We start from the raw sequence: 15,900 nt of genomic DNA, 5'->3' as shown, positions 1-15,900 counted from the left end.
AAAAATGAATGGGGCTAAAATCAAGTATTTCAACAGTAAAGTAGTAAAGTATTTTAACATTTACTAATAAAACCAAAACACATGTATCGGCGATACAGTAGTGAGTTATTGGCCTGAGCCTTTTCAAGCATCCGCTTTTCCAATCCAATGTGATTTGAATACGTAAATACTCAGAAACGCAGCTTTAATTGTTGACTCTTTTATGTAGGTCCTCTAATATAAAAAAAAAAAATGCCACAAAAAAGACGATTTTTATTCTGATTAATTGGAGTGAATCTTTAAGTCTCCAACTAGAATAAAAAAAAACACATTTAGTACCAACTACAAATTTAAACTAATGTTATAGATTTCAGTCTATTGGCTCTTAACTCCTTGTGCATCATTGGGAAGGACAAAAAACTTTGGACCTGGAAAAATTTGAATGACATTAGCATGGCGAGCTAGCAAAAGTGGCGTTCCCCTGTAGATCACACATTTTTCTCTGAAATATTGTGAAAATGTAATACATAAATTTTAGCTGGGACTAAAACGACATCACATACAATATGAAGACATGAGGAATGTGTTGTGATGAGCTGAAAAACCTCCGTTGCCATGGAAATCCCAAATTTTACTTTTGCGGATCCTTCTAAAAATTACACAGACATGTTTGTCACCTCCAGGCCACCAAAAAACTAAATGGTTGCTATGGAGATTAAATAATAGAAGAGCTACCATTTTGGAAAAGAAATGCTTTTTCTTTTGTAAATTTGTCACATGGAGCTCAAAGGGCAGATTTTTTTTGCTGTGTTTATCTAATACTGGAGATGTAATGCTTGTTGCAGAGAGTAAAATGCACACTTTGTTGTTTTCTTTTTCTTCCTAAGTGAAAATCGGCGCAACTGATCCCAGAAGTCGCCTCAGGGAGATCTCAAAAGAAGTTGCCCACAGAGCAGGAGAGCGGCGAGAAATGCATTCGCCCAGAAGAGATGCTGATAGAAGCGGTCAGCGGAGGCCCGACCCGCGCCACAAAGGTGGGTCGCTGTGGTCGGTGGATCTCTGGGAAGACCAGCACATCACACATAAGGGAACTTGTCAGGCACTGAGATGCAAAAAAAAAAAAAAAAAAAATCATCCTTCCACTTACTTATGTAACATTTACTTTTGGAGCAATGGGTCAGAAAGGGGATTAAGTTCTGCATCTGGTGGAGCCAGCCTTGATCCTCCTCTCTCACAGTCAGAGCCTTTGATTTCCTGCACAGCAGTCTGCATGTCTCTTAACAAACGAATGCACCAAAAAACAGCTCAAAAAGAGATGACCGATTGAAGATAAAGAGGGAGATTAATGACAGAGTCCCCTTTTTTCTATGTACTGATGTGTTCCCAGTGCTGCATTGATTGGTTTGCTCCTTTACTACACTGCTGCTTCCAATTAAGTGTCCATGTAGGGATTATGGCACGGAACTTGTAACATACATCAAATCCAGGATGCTATCAGCACTAATGTGTTAAGCTGCTGATGAGGAGCACAGCTGGAGTTCACAGCACTTACACTAAAGTAACTCCTTACTTGCCCTTCAGAAAGCGCTCCAGATTCACTCGGGGAAAACTGACATCAAGATTTGATAACGTCCTCGTCAGTGTTACTTTTAAACTAAGAAAGACCTAATAGTGAAGTGAAAAACTCTGTACTGCTGAATACTGTTTAGAAGGATGTGATTGTGGCAAATAGACTAAAGAATCAAGGAAAACTGCATCTTTAATACATTTTTAAACGTGTTCCCTGTGGTCTTTTAATCATTATTTTGCCATTTTTAGCCAAAATCAAAAACCCTCTGCCAGTTACTGAGATCTCAGAGCAGCATATTTTCCAAAAAAAAAAATCTTTCTAAAACTGCATTTTTTTTGTCTGATGCACAACAGTTTGAGTAATACTCAGAAATGCAGTTTTAATCTCAAATATCTTAATATATGAAAAATACCTCAAATTGATTGGTTGTTGTTGTCCAACTTGGGATCAGTATGATTTATTAGCTAAATAGATAATTACTTGCATTAGGGCTGGTCATTATGGATGTTATCACTAATAATTCCTCAATCGATTTGATTCACCATCAATTCATTTCTGATTTTTTTTTTTCTATTCTATTGATCCTCTCAATTCAATTACATTTTTAGTCTGCACATTTAGACACATTTAGACAGAAATACACTATCTATATATATATATATTCATATTAATCTGATATAGTTCATATCGTAAAACTTTTTGGCACTCAGTTTGGCCACTAGGTGGTGATCACGCTGTAGCATTACACCTTATTCTAGGAGAAGAAGAAAGAATGAGCGAAAAATGATGTTTCCTTAAAAGAGTTTCGGAAATTCATGTCTGTGATCATATAAAGATGTTCATTTAGTCAGCAATTTATGTTGAGGTCAGGGGTCGGTAATCTTTAACAGTAAAATAACCATTTAGGCTCGATTTCTACTGATCAAAACCTAGGAGCTTCATAGTTTTACTTTAGCCTTTAATAAATTGGGATTTACATTTATTTTCTTCTTTTTCAAAATGTAATTTATTTATTTATTTATTGTAATATTTGACAGAAGCTCAAATAACTAATTTTCAAAATAAAAGATGCTCCGTGCCAAACAGGATCATATCGGTGCAGCTAGTGACCAATGTTGTTCAGCACAATATAATATGTGCTTTTAACTCATAAAAGATCAAACTTTTACCAAAGATTTGTTGAGCAAAAAAGATGTCTTTAGGGCAACAGGGATGTAAAAATCTACATAGTTTATCATCTATTTGCACCTCAGTCATCAATTTATACATTTAATTAATCTAAATTAAATAAATGCTAATTGAGTAATCCTTAGTTTAAAAAAATGCTATTTTATTTTGTTCTTTTTCCCCTCTTAGGTAGTTTTGTTTAGACAGCCATTAGCTGGGAGCTGCTGACTCAGATGGTCAACATAGCTTGACAATAATTACCCATAGTGCACTTTCATTTATGTCTAACATAAGACATATTTTGTAAAAAGAACAACAAATGCATAGCAGTTTTTGTTTGGATCATAAATACCTTTGTGGATGTTTTTGCATCTTTCTGTGCACTTTACGGAGGACAGTCCACTCCTGCAGTTGTTGTTTGCAGTGTTGTGCAGAAACTAAATGTCACTAGTTGAATGTCTTTGACCTGCTGCACAGCTTCTTCATCACAGCTTCAGCATAGCTGGATTTAAAGCTGTAGATCAGTTTGTTTTGGCATCATTATCTAGATTTTCACATTACATTTACTTAAAAAATGTCTTAAATTGAGAAAATATAAAACATAAATGGCTTATGTTCTAATGCTGTGGTAGTCATCTGTGAAGAAATTGATTGTTCTATTTATAAGAACTATTTATAAGAAGAGTCTGTGCAGGAGATTTAATAAAGTCTGTTTTACACCCAGATCCAGGTCAAGACAGGCAGTACTCTCGCTCTGTGTCTCCTCCTGAGAACGGCTTCAAACACTTGGAGACTCGACTGTACAGCAGCCAAGGAAAAGGTCCCATCCGGACGGAGAGGACGCCGCACCTTGGCGGCGGCTCATCTCATGAACCTCCGCGCTCCCACTTGAGGGCTCAAGCGCCACCCGCTGTGACTGTTGTCAGAAGTGGCCATCACAACCGGCGGCTGGACCAGCACGCCAACGGATACGACACGGACAGCAGCCAAGATTCCCGAGAACGTCACGCAGGGAACGGCCGCAGCAGGCCGGGCCGCCCGTGGAAGCCCATGCGGGAGGCGCTGAACGTAGACAGCGTTTTGAACTTTCCAACCGAGGGAAGCAAAGAGCCGAGGCCCCACAGTCCCCAGAGGAGACCCCGGAGTCACTCGCCGTCGCGTGACAAGGATCGAGATTACGCCTGGGGGGCTCGGGAAGAGCACAAACCAAAGAGCCTGATGACCATTTACGAGGACGAGCAGAAGCACGACATCAGCGGCAGCCGCAGCTCGCTGGACTCCGACAGTCGAGGGGGCCACAGCGACAAGGAGCGCTTGAGGGGTTCAGCCACTCTGAAAATGCACAACGACAACTGGAAGATCCAGAGAACTGAATCCGGATACGAAAGCAGCGACCGCCTCAGCAACAGCTCAGCAAACCTCGACTCACCTGTCGTAGACAGCGCGTCTACCAAAGACCTGCCCCCCATTCCTGAGCTGCATCTGATGAGGTAAACATCAGGCCAAATCTGAACAAGCAGTTTCCTAACATTTCCTGTGCCTTAGAGTTGTCCTTCAAAGTGGTATTTTTAAATAAATAAACAAGCGGTTTTAAAAATAGTAAGACCCATTTAATGTAAATGCAGACCTCCTGTTCTGGGCTGTCATTTTCTGGCTCTGTTGTTGTCTGGTCCTTCCAGGAGATCCCAATTTGCTAACATTTTTTTGGATTGAAACAGCAGATAGTGGATTTCCTTCCTTATTTGTCTGTCTAATAGCTTCTGAAAAGTGTAAATGTAGTTGTTTGTCTTTGCAGATTTAATCTTGAATAGCTTCTTTAACCATTTATGCAATTTATGTAATTCCCGTGGATTCTGAGGTAGACAAAAAGCAGATAGCTTGATGCTATGGATTTCCCATAGACCGGCTAATGCTAACCCTCGGTTGACCTAAACATTCATTGCTAACTAAATATTTATATACTTTAGGGCTGGGTTGATTAAATCGACTAATCGATTTAAGCTTAACAGATCAATAAAATGTATATCGATTTAGCACATAAAGCTAATGTCCGCTAGCTTGATGCTAACGTTTAATGGAATTTCCCATAGGACTGCTAATGCTAACACCCGAGCGACCTAAACATGCATTGCAGACTATAAACTTTTAATTATTTTAAAGGTATATTTTTTAAAGTAACCTTTTGTTGTCTAAAGCATTTTTTTCCCTGGTATTTTCTTCTTCTTTGGGAATAAAAAATAAAGCTACAGTGTGAACGCCACCTAGTGGCCAAACTGAAACGCCCTCCAGAAGTGGCAGAACAATTCTTGAAGATTCTATGTTTGAGAATCCATGCTGTATGCTATAAACAATCTCATTATAGTTTCACTGATACATTTTACAGTATGTGAACTGTTACAGATTTATATGAATATTTTTAAAACATATATATATATAGATTATTAATGTATTTCTAAACAAATGTGTCTAAATGTGTAAACTCAAAATTGAATTGAAATCGAAAAAAATGAACATATCTCTGGTGTTGAAGGGTTAATTTTAAGAAATGAACAGTTTTCTTATAACATTCTGAATTTGTCTTGCTTTTAGGGATCATAATCCCCAGAGAAAATTTGACGATTTGATGGCTAACGTCATGCACTCTTCATTTTCTTCTGGTAAGTGGCTTCATTTGTGTGAAAACACATTCCAGCATTTAAAAAAACAAAACTGAATCCTCATTTAACTCCTACCACTTTTCCACAAAGGCTTGCTCTAAAGAGGGATTCTCTTGTATGTGCATGTGAGGGGAAGATAGCAGCCTGCAGTTTTCTTGATTTATTATCCCTTCACTGGAGTTAAGGTCAAAGCCGACTGAAGGATTACCCTTTGGTAATTTGTGTGTTTTAGCATCTGACTGGTTAACCTTGACCTCATTTTTCCCCCTGTAAAGTTTACATTTGCATTCATACTCTGTTTTTTATCTTAAAAAATATTATTTTTGAACTCCATCTTTAGTTTTTAATTGCTGAAGGAAACCAGAAACCTTATTTCAAATTTCCTCCACTTTTGCTTTTGTACAAATTAACAAAATATCCAACAGGTTAACAAAAGTCTAAAAAGAATCAAACTTTCCTCATTATGTCTCTCAGCAGGAGAATGCTAAATGAATCCAAAAGCAGAGCTGGTGAGGTTTGAGTTCCCCTGCTGTGCTTCTCCATGCAAACAAATGCTACAAATGAACCTGTCAAAAGTCAGTCATAAACATGACTTTTATGCAAAACCACTTTTTGTTCTATGAAGTTGCTAAAAACCTCTTGTTTTTAGAGTTCCTGCAGATATGCAGTTGATGCGTTTCCAGCTCATGACCTGCAGCACTTTGGAGAATGATTCATGTAAAAAGATCCACACGTATTCACTCACCCATCTAAATGATTGATTGGTATTATAACAAAGTGGAAACTATTGGAAACGGCAGCCATGAAGTGGTAGACCACATGAACTGAGACGGGTCAGCGGATTCTGTGTTCAGACGGGGTCATAGGATTGGTTTCCATGACTGATCAGTCATCACAAAGTGTACGCCACCTCAGACTCGAACGCTGCGTAACATCGGGCATATCATGAATTTGGTCTGGAAAAACTTATGCAGATTCTGGATCTTATCTGAATTGATGACCTTTGAGATGAGTTGGAGCTTAGACTGTGAGCCACACCTTCTTATTAAACATCAGTGTTTGATCTGATTCTGAAAGAATTGTCCAATATTCTCACTCATGGAAAGCTATTTCTGAAGTATAGTTTAGAGCAGTATCTTATATCTATGTCCTATAATCTTTAGCAGATATGTTTTTTTGTTTGTTTCCATCAAGTTTTCTTTACTTACCCTTTGTTTTTTTCTTGATTTGTCCCTGAAGAATAATATATAACATTTATCTAATGTGCTTAACAACAAACATATTTAACTTAAGTTTATTCACTACTGCCCCCTACTGCCTTTAACAGGTCATGTCAGCTTTTTGAAAGGCAGTTTTTGTTTTTTTTCTTCAAAGAAACCTTTATATTTTAAACTGTAAATGTAAGAATTTAGCCTCAAAGGACCATTCTCTGGCGACTATTTTAAGATCCATAAGGTTTTTTTTTTTCCTGATTGCTGGCTGCACATCGTATTGACATGTTGCAGTAAATGTGTCACTAGTTGACTTGGCCTCAGTTCAGTGATGTGAGAATGTCAGGAGCAGCATTTTCATAGAAGTGTGAGCAGATTCCCAAAGGCCAAAAAGTTTTCTGTAATCGTCTTACAGGAACTCTTGTCAATCTGGATTTTACAAGGAGAAACTTTTTATTGTTTATTCTTGTCAATCTGGATTTTACAAGGAGAAACTTTTTATTGTTTATTACTTGAGGGATCAGCTCGTGCAATTTATACAAGCAGTTTTTCACCCTATACAGCCTTTTGTATCACATTTGATACAGAAATTTCTGAAACTCCCATCTTATTAGAATAATCCAAACTTTCCTTAAAAAAAACCATCCCACAGAACTTTGTCCATATTTTCTGCCATGTAGTCCATCATCTATCCACTAGGGGCAGTAGAAGGACTTTTCCATTCATTTCAAAAATTGCTGCCTCCATAAAATCTCACTTTAGGTGGGAAAAGTTTTTTTGAATGACCAAATATTTACTGAAACAATGTAAAAATGTGTGCTTAAATTTAAGATGGTGTGTAGATAAAATATTTCTTAATTTGATCTTTTAAATATCCACTCGGACAAAAATAATCTTTTTATTGAATGTTCTAGCATTTTTCTGATGGAGAACATTTATAAAGAAAATTGAGTTGATAATTACATTTCAGTATTCAAATAGCTACGACTAAGGAACAGGCGAGAAAAAAAGGATCTTCGACAAAAAGCTTATTTGTGACGTAGAAAATATGCCCTAAGCTAGCGGGGGAGGGTATAAATGGACAGCTTCCAAATACGGGGGATGGGAATGGGGGTTGCTCTGTGCCAGTGGTCTCACCTACAACTCGGAGATGCATTTTGAGCAAACTACTGTCGATCTGTAGAAACTATGTCCTAGAAAATGACACAGGTGTCTTAATTTTAGCTAAAAACGGCATAATTGTAATCACGAAACCACTGCAAACGCTTTGAAAATAGTTAAAAAGATGATCTGAGTGGGTTGTTACAATGTAAATGTGAATTTCATTGGTAAACGTTTCCAGCCAATTTCTGTAATTTAACTTTTTGATAATCCTTCTAAAACTTATCTTAGAAAATAAATATTATTGTACAATATAGATAATTGAAACACACAGTAAATGTGTAGTTTGGACCTTTCCTTTCTTAAAATTGTGTTGGCAAACCTTCTCGAACATCATCATTTATAACATTGTGTGTTCATGAAATACTCCTAAGTATATCTAGCCAGGCCCCAAACAGTAAGTAACATTGTCTGTTGCCAAAAAGGCTACACTACCATCCAGTTTTCTCTGTCAAAAGGCCTCAACCGGAAACGGTGCTCAAAGGAACGCGGGGATTTTCCAAGTAAAACAACATTTTTCCGTCTCGGTCATATTGTAACAGTTGCTTGCCAACTTTTCAGATAAAAGACATTAAATTGTGGATGCCCACATGGACTTAGTGGCTTAAAAATGCAATAGTTGGTGTGGAGGGATCTAAAGTCTGGAGTCTGACCCCGGCGTAATTGCATGCCAGCACAAAGGATTTAGCCCCTAATGCTTTCTGAGAGCGCACGGGGAGGGAGGACAGGGTATGCTGACGCATCGCAGATGGTAGTCATCCTCTCCCTCAGTCAGCTGTCGTCTGTCATAGGTCTTGTAAATCACACTACCATGCTAACCCACACTTGAGGATTTGTTTCTAAATTTGTGTTCTGACCCGAAATGTTAAATCAGTCTCTGACAGCACGATTTGGCAGCTTCATTCAGATACATCTCGTTAGAGGAAGTCTGGCCCTAAACTATTTCTCTGTCTTTGTTGGTTTCTAAATCAGTTCCAGTTATTTCAAGGCCCTTGTTTTGTCAATAGGACTGCTGTTCCCGAGCCGGGACTTGAACCCAGACTCTCTTTGAAGACAATTTGGGCGGATCATACCGAGCGGTACTCTCTGGGCCTCGGGGCGCTCTGCCAGACTATCCGCTTTGATACTCCCAGCACCAGATAGAGGCCCTCATCATGACCTTGTGTTAGATAACATGTTTTTGCTGGGGAGAAAAAATATTGGATCCATGTTCAGAGGGGGTAAAACAAAGGGAGAAAAAAACACACATTGCACATGGTACTCAGTTCTGCAACACCTGGGTTTACTAATTGGTGTTCAGTCAAATAAAGGACTCATGTGAATGTGTGGTTCAACCCTTAGGTGAACCGGGAAGCAAATCTCCCGATCTGCACGACTTCCGCCAAGACCAACGTTTGCAAAGGTAGCGAACGATTTTAATAAAATTTTATTCTAAGGTTTCAATGAAGTCAAAAGTGTTTATGTTTGTGTTTTACCAGAACTAGAGCCTTTAGATACACTCCAGGGATCATGGAAAAGAACAGCGGCCTGGATAGTGAACAAGAAGACGACGCTGATGACAGACGTTCGAGCCCCATGCCTCCTTACTTGGTGAAGACCAGCAGCTCCGAATGGAACAGCTCCGATGACCTCACTGGACCTTTCTCTGAGCAGGAAGAGACCAGTACCTCCCACTTTGACCCTTTCCCATACAACTATCCACCATCTCTACCCCCAAGGACTTACAGCAACTTTCACACTGAGGCATCTGGCTCTCTCCCACCGGAAGGGCCAGCGTGGTCGTGCCCTCTCAGCGAGCCCAGAAACGGCCTCTCGCACACCACCCTCAGACGATGGATCGAGACCCCCGCCGAGCACGGGCTGTCGTCAGACACCAGCTCCAAGTCGGGGTCGTCGGACCAGGAGAGGAACGATCTCTCAGCAAGTGAAAGCGACGACCGGTTTCCCAGTCCAAAACCCAGCTACGACGATGGTGCGTCGGGCAAGGTGCATCCCACCACCTTCTTCTCTGTGGATAGCTGTATGACGGACACGTACCGGGCTAAATACCACAAGAAGCCTGCTTTCTTCATGAAAGCAGAGGAGCACACATCATCGGGGGAGAGCGACGTGGAGGGACGGGGCTTCGGTTTGACCAACGTCCAAGCTCTGGACTCGTCCAGGAGCAAAGCAGATTCAGGTACATAGATGTGTTGTAATGTTGACTGAAACATGATTAGTCAACTAATCGATGACTAATCGACTATTAAAATAGTCGACGACTAATTTAATAGTCGATTAGTCGTTACTTTATATTATATGGAGTCGTAGTGTAGTAAAGTTGAAAGTTATAAGGGCATTATGCTAGCTTGGACTAATTCGGCATTTTATTAAGGATTCTTAGGGAATTTGAGAGTTTAGCTAATATTTCATCTACATGCTAGCTATTTTGGCTAATTTAGGCTTTGTTTGTTATTTAGGCTATTATGGAGTTTAGCTAATATTTCAGCTACATGCTAGCTGTTTTGGCTAATTTAGGCTTTTTGTTATTTAGGCTATTTTGAAGTTTAGCTAATATTTCAGCTGCATGCTAGCTGTTTTGGCTAACTTAGGCTTTTTTCAGTTTTTTAGTCTGATTTAGCTAATATTTTTGCTGAGTTTTTAGCTATTAACTTCAGTGATTTCAGCTATCAACTGCATCGTTTTCAGCTATCAACGTCAGCATCTTCAGCTACCAACTTCAGCGTTTTCAGCTTTCAATTTCAGCGTTTTCAGCTATTAACTTCAGCATTTTAAGCTTTCAACTTCAGCATTTTCAGCTTTCAACTTAAGTGTTTTTAGCTTTCAACTTCAGCGTTTTCAGCTAACAACTTCAGCGTTTTCAGCTTTCAACTTTAGCGTTTTCAGCTATCAACTTCAGCGTTTTCAGCTTTCAACTTGAGTGTTTTCAGTTTTCAACTTAAGTGTTTTTAGCTTTCAACTTCAGCGTTTTCAGCTATCAACTTCAGCGTTTTCAGCTATCAACTTCAGCGTTTTCAGCTTTCAACTTAAGTGTTTTCAGCTTTCAACTTAAGTGTTTTCAGCTTTCAACTTCAGCGTTTTCAGCTTTCAACTTAAGTGTTTTCAGCTTTCAACTTCAGTGTTTTTAGCTATCGATTTCAGCATCTTTAGCTATTAGCACTAGCATCTTCAGTGGCCAAATTCAGCTTACAGCATTCACACTAGCATTATCGTAGGTAATGCTATATATCTAGTTTTTCAATTAGTTTAAAGCTAATGATAGTTAAGATGTGTGCTTTACATCCAGTTTGCCCATGATCCGATTAGTCAACTATTAGTGATTAGTCAACCAATCAGTCAACTTGAATACTAATGATGGTGTTTGGTTCTTTGACAGGTTTTTCTACCACAAAGACTAAAACTACTGCAAAATGGAATCCAGTTACCCCAAAAGGACTTGATGAACATGGCTTCCTATGACCGATGCAATGTGAATGAACTCTGGAGGAACTGCTACACTGTTTGACTTGACGTTCAAGGGATACAAACTTGGACATGAAACTGGATGCGAAAGAGATTGTAGAAGGACGGCAGGTGTTTGTAGCGAACTGTCTGGATACTAAAAGCTTTAAATGCCGAGGTTTTTACACACTAAGATGCTAATGCTTAGACGTACATTAAAAAACAATCATAAAAGCTTTATTGGAGTTGGGAACTTGTCAAGAATGTGTCACATTACGCCACTTTACCACTCATGAGATTAAAAAGTTTCTTCTTCAGTGGGAGAGAAACGTCTTTTAGTAAATAGATTGTTTGTATTTGTATACCTCTTTTCTTTTTCAGTGTTATTTGGTGTTTGCCCCAATTCTGCCTTCTTATACCCATCAATTCATGGATTTTAAAGATTATTCGCAGGCCTGGTTATAGTTGGGGAAGGATTTCTTAGTAAAATGCGAGATCTTAAATTTTGGCACAACTTAGAATTTAACGTGGATCTTCAGATGTTTTTAGCCCAAAAAATATTTGATCTGAGTTGAAGGGCATTGAAGCTGATCAATTATCGCTTTAAATCTATACCTAAGAAGGTTTGATGCATCAGAGCCACTTGGAAAAAACTGAATGAAAAGTAATGATTCGGTCGTCAAAGGTAGATCAACTTCCTGTATGTATTGTCTTAAGTCTATGCACTGCTCTTTCTTAAACACTCCCTACGTCTTTATCCTCCATGTCTTTAGTGGCATCTTGGGTTTGCGACCATACTGCTGTCATAGATGGACTCCATCGTAGAAACTGTTCAAGCTGAAGTTATGATAGTGCTGTAGATGTCACTGGTTTCTTTAAGTTCATATATAAATGTGTACATATATAGATATATATATACACAGTGCCTTTTGTACTTTTTGAGGCGGGGTTAAATAGGAGCCATGATTTGTACAGTTTTCTTGATTTAAAGACTAATTTTTTTGTAACATTTAATTTTATTTTTATTAAAAAATGTCAAATAAACGGTTTTATTTAATCATACGTTTGTGCCATGTTTTTTTTAATGACTACGTTTCACCACTCCATTAAAAAAAAAAAAAAAAAAAAAATCTGTCAATGGATGAGGGGAAAATGTGGAGGAATAGTGGTAATCTTCTGCCCTCTGCAGGAATAAAAGTGTATCACACCATCAGATAAAAAAATGTTGACAAGTCATGGTTGTTGACTGTATATGAGAACTGGACAGAGTGACTCCTCCCCGTCCTGTTCCGAACAGGAAGTACCCCCTAGTTCCAAGAAGACAAAATCCCATAAACCCCTGCTGTGAAGTAAACAGCTATTACTCAGTTATTCTATTTGTCAGAAAATATGTAAAAATATACATATAATTTTATATTTTTATGCTATAAATGTTCAACAAGTTTAGCAACACATGATGGATAAAATAAACATCTCTAAGAGGTTTCAGCTACTGTGCAACGCCATGTAGACACTGGACAAGAATTATTCTTTTTTAAGTGTATTTTCTGTTTTATTTATTTATTATTTATCTGCTGTTTTTAATAGAAATATGGTACGAGGTAATTTCCTCTTTGTGGAATCAAAGTTTTATATTTTTCTTTTATAAATAAGAATAAATAACATAAACCCTCAATAATCACCTTTCATTTTCCTCGTAGCCAAAGCTGAAAGTTTCTACCAATTGTCTTCTAAATGTTTTGATTTTTAGACTTAAAGTGTGAAATGAAATGAACTTGCTGTTTCCATCCAGAGGGTGGAAGCAGAGGACTTTGTTGAAAATGTGTTTAAGCAAAACCACCATAAAAAACGTAACTTTTTTGTCATAACGGACTTCTTTTTCTTAATAAAAGTATTCCTTAATGTGGATTTTTTTTCCTAAAATGACAAATATTGTATCAGAAGTATAATTTATAACACCTGCATCTTATTTCACTAAATTGTAAATTAAAGGAAGGATGTTACTCACACAAAAAAGCTGAATATTAAAAATTCCTCCTATCATAGTTCAGTTAAGTTTCCACTGTCTGACTATGTTGAGGTGTGTTTGCCGTCCCCCCCCTCCATCCATCAGAGTGGGACGCAGGCTGTCAGCGCCGGCTCCTCCTCTGCAGCTGCCGTACTTCATTAGGGGCCATCAGCTCAGCTCAGTGCTCCGCTGTCAGAGTCAGACTTGAGTTTTCTCATTTCTCCTCTCTTTGCATTCTTCCCTCCCCCCCCCATCCCAGCTGTCCCTCAAAGCTCACTCACACTCTTCATTCTCATCCCGATTTCCCGCTCTGTCGACTTACCTCACTCCTTTCTTGCTTGCCACCTTTTCCTTCGCTCCTGCTCTTCTGAAGTTTCCTCCCAGAAATGCTGCTCCTGCGTTTGTGTGATTTCAAAGAAGCAAAAAAATGTATAATTCTGTAAAATAAGAAACAGTCAAAGACTTTCAATCATAAATAGAATTCAAAGGGTCAATTCCAATAAAAACTGAGTTGTAAAAAGTGAAAATGTTGAGAAAATTCTCTTTATTAGCACTTTTTAGAATATTTAAGTGTGCAAATGATGATTTTTGCAAAGACAGAAACTAATTTTTATTTTTATTTTTGTAGAAATTAAAGTATTTTAAAAACTCTTTCCAATAAAAATTGTGCTTTTGTGGTCTTACTTGTATTAGAAGTTTGTTTAGTTGTAAATTTAGTTTATTAACTATATACTGTTTTATATCACAACTAGTAGTGTAGAAGTTAGTTGACTTTATCAATTTGATCCAACCAGATCAAAGACCTTTCAGAATAAAAGCTCATGCCGAATCAGAAATCAGATTTTATAGTAGGAATACAATCAGATATCATCTTTAAGGTGCATAAACTGATAAATTATATCATTTCTTGTATTAATTAATGACAGAATTTGTCTTTTATTTTGTTTTAATCATGATTTTTTAAAGAAAACTTATCAGAAAATGCAACATTGATCTGAAAAGTTTTTTTTTTTCTTTTTGAGTTTTCTGTCTGTGAATCTAATAAAAAAATTATAGCCAGTTTAAACATTTTCACACATTTTTTAATTTGTTTTTTCTTATTTTTTGTTCCAAGTATGTACTTGTCTTAAAAGTCCAGAACATTTAAGCACGACTGAAAGTTTCCTTTCTTTTAAATTGTCTTCCATCTTCCATCAAACTGAGTCAAACTATGTTTAGAAGACATTTTTAATAAAATAATAAATACTATTTACAAACCATATTGTTATCAGAGCCCTATTTTTGATAATATGTTGTAAAAAAAAGGTTGTCAAAGTCCTTTAGGTTACATTTGCGATGTGAAATTTTCCGAGGGAACATTGAACGCAGCACAGACTCTAATCAGGAAATTGCAAACACCTGTGATTTTCAAAACCAAGCAGAAGAAGACGGTGAGTAAGGATTTAAACATGTTTGAATTTGAAAAAAAATGTCATAAAAAAGATCAAAACTCTGTAGATATTAAGAATGAAATTAGTCTGCAGAATTTTTTGACAGCCAAAAACAAAAAAACTTTTAATAAGTTTGAATGTGTAATGTCTGCAATCTAAATTAGTATTAAAAAAAGCATCAACTAGCTGAAAATCATGTTTCAAATAAACTTTCTAATACAAGTTAATGGTAATAATTCACTAATTTTGAGTCAAATATGGATTTTAATATGGTACAGAAAAACGATTCCACTAAAAAAAGTGACAATTTGTGATATTTGTAAATTTTGTATCCACATGTAGGGACATCAAATGTTTTTCTTTTCTTTATTGTAATGTTCTACATTTTTTTGCATTTAAATAAAAGACTTCCATGTGAAAGTTTAAGGCAGATATACATTGAATTTAGCAAAAAGAGATGTTTAATCTTAAATAAAATCCCTTGAATTAGTAAAATTATCAGTCTACACAGCAAGTCATTTTTATTTTACGAGAAATCTTATAAGATATTAAAATTTAGAAACACAAAAAGGAACAAAAAAGCTTTGAGTTAAATAGAAATACCCATAATTAAATGTCATGCAGCCCAATAAACCTATTTTTGTTGCTATTTCTAAGAAAACAACTTGTGTTTTTTGAGTTTTTATGGACTTAACTGTCGTAAATTTTGATAAGTGACAAAAAAAAGTAGTATAACGAGTGGAAATGACTCATTTTAGAACAAAACGAGAATACAATCTTAGTGAAAGTTGGTCCATCTTAATAAATCCTCATCAAATCTAAAACTAGTACTTATTCTTGAACATGAATCTGTATTTTTATTTCCAAACTAATGAAAATAAATCTAAGATTTATTGAACTTTAAAATTGAACCAAAACTAAAGTGCAATTTGAGTCTTAAATTAACTTTTCTATTGCCAAAATTATAAAGCAAAATGATTTACTCTTTTTAAAAATAATTTCCTTATTTCTAGCTCTTAAACAATCAAAAAACTAGGCTGTACTTTGTAAAAATAAAAGCTAAAACTATCATAAATGACTAAAAACAAGATTGGAAATATTTGCAGGTAAAAATAACTGTAGTAAATGTGAATTTTATCTGTAATGGTGCTTTTATTCTTGTAAATTTTACATTTTTAGGTTCTGGGTAATTATTCCCATTTGAGATCTTTAAATGTTTGATACTCATTTTTTTTCATAAATATAATTGCTGCAAAATCCCAATTGAACCATCATC

At 36.7% G+C, this 15,900-nt stretch overlaps 1 protein-coding gene across 2 annotated transcripts in view; it reads left to right on the top strand.

The window, feature by feature from the left end:
• The window catches only part of LOC112156107 (inactive ubiquitin carboxyl-terminal hydrolase 53), a 34,246-nt gene extending 21,998 nt beyond the window's left edge, over positions 1-12,248 (top strand). For both annotated transcript variants that reach the window (XM_024288268.2, XM_024288269.2), the window contains 6 exons: positions 867-1,013; positions 3,441-4,206; positions 5,306-5,373; positions 9,087-9,147; positions 9,224-9,924; positions 11,122-12,248. In XM_024288268.2, the coding sequence (XP_024144036.1) occupies positions 867-1,013; positions 3,441-4,206; positions 5,306-5,373; positions 9,087-9,147; positions 9,224-9,924; positions 11,122-11,204 (1,826 nt within the window). In that variant the 3' untranslated portion in view covers positions 11,205-12,248. The remainder of the gene's footprint in view (positions 1-866; positions 1,014-3,440; positions 4,207-5,305; positions 5,374-9,086; positions 9,148-9,223; positions 9,925-11,121) is intronic.
• Positions 12,249-15,900: the final 3,652 nt, after the last annotated feature.

This window comes from Oryzias melastigma, linkage group LG18, assembly GCF_002922805.2.
Source record: "Oryzias melastigma strain HK-1 linkage group LG18, ASM292280v2, whole genome shotgun sequence".
NCBI classification, from domain to species: Eukaryota; Metazoa; Chordata; class Actinopteri; order Beloniformes; family Adrianichthyidae; genus Oryzias; species Oryzias melastigma.
This window is presented reverse-complemented; position numbering and strand designations above follow the sequence as displayed.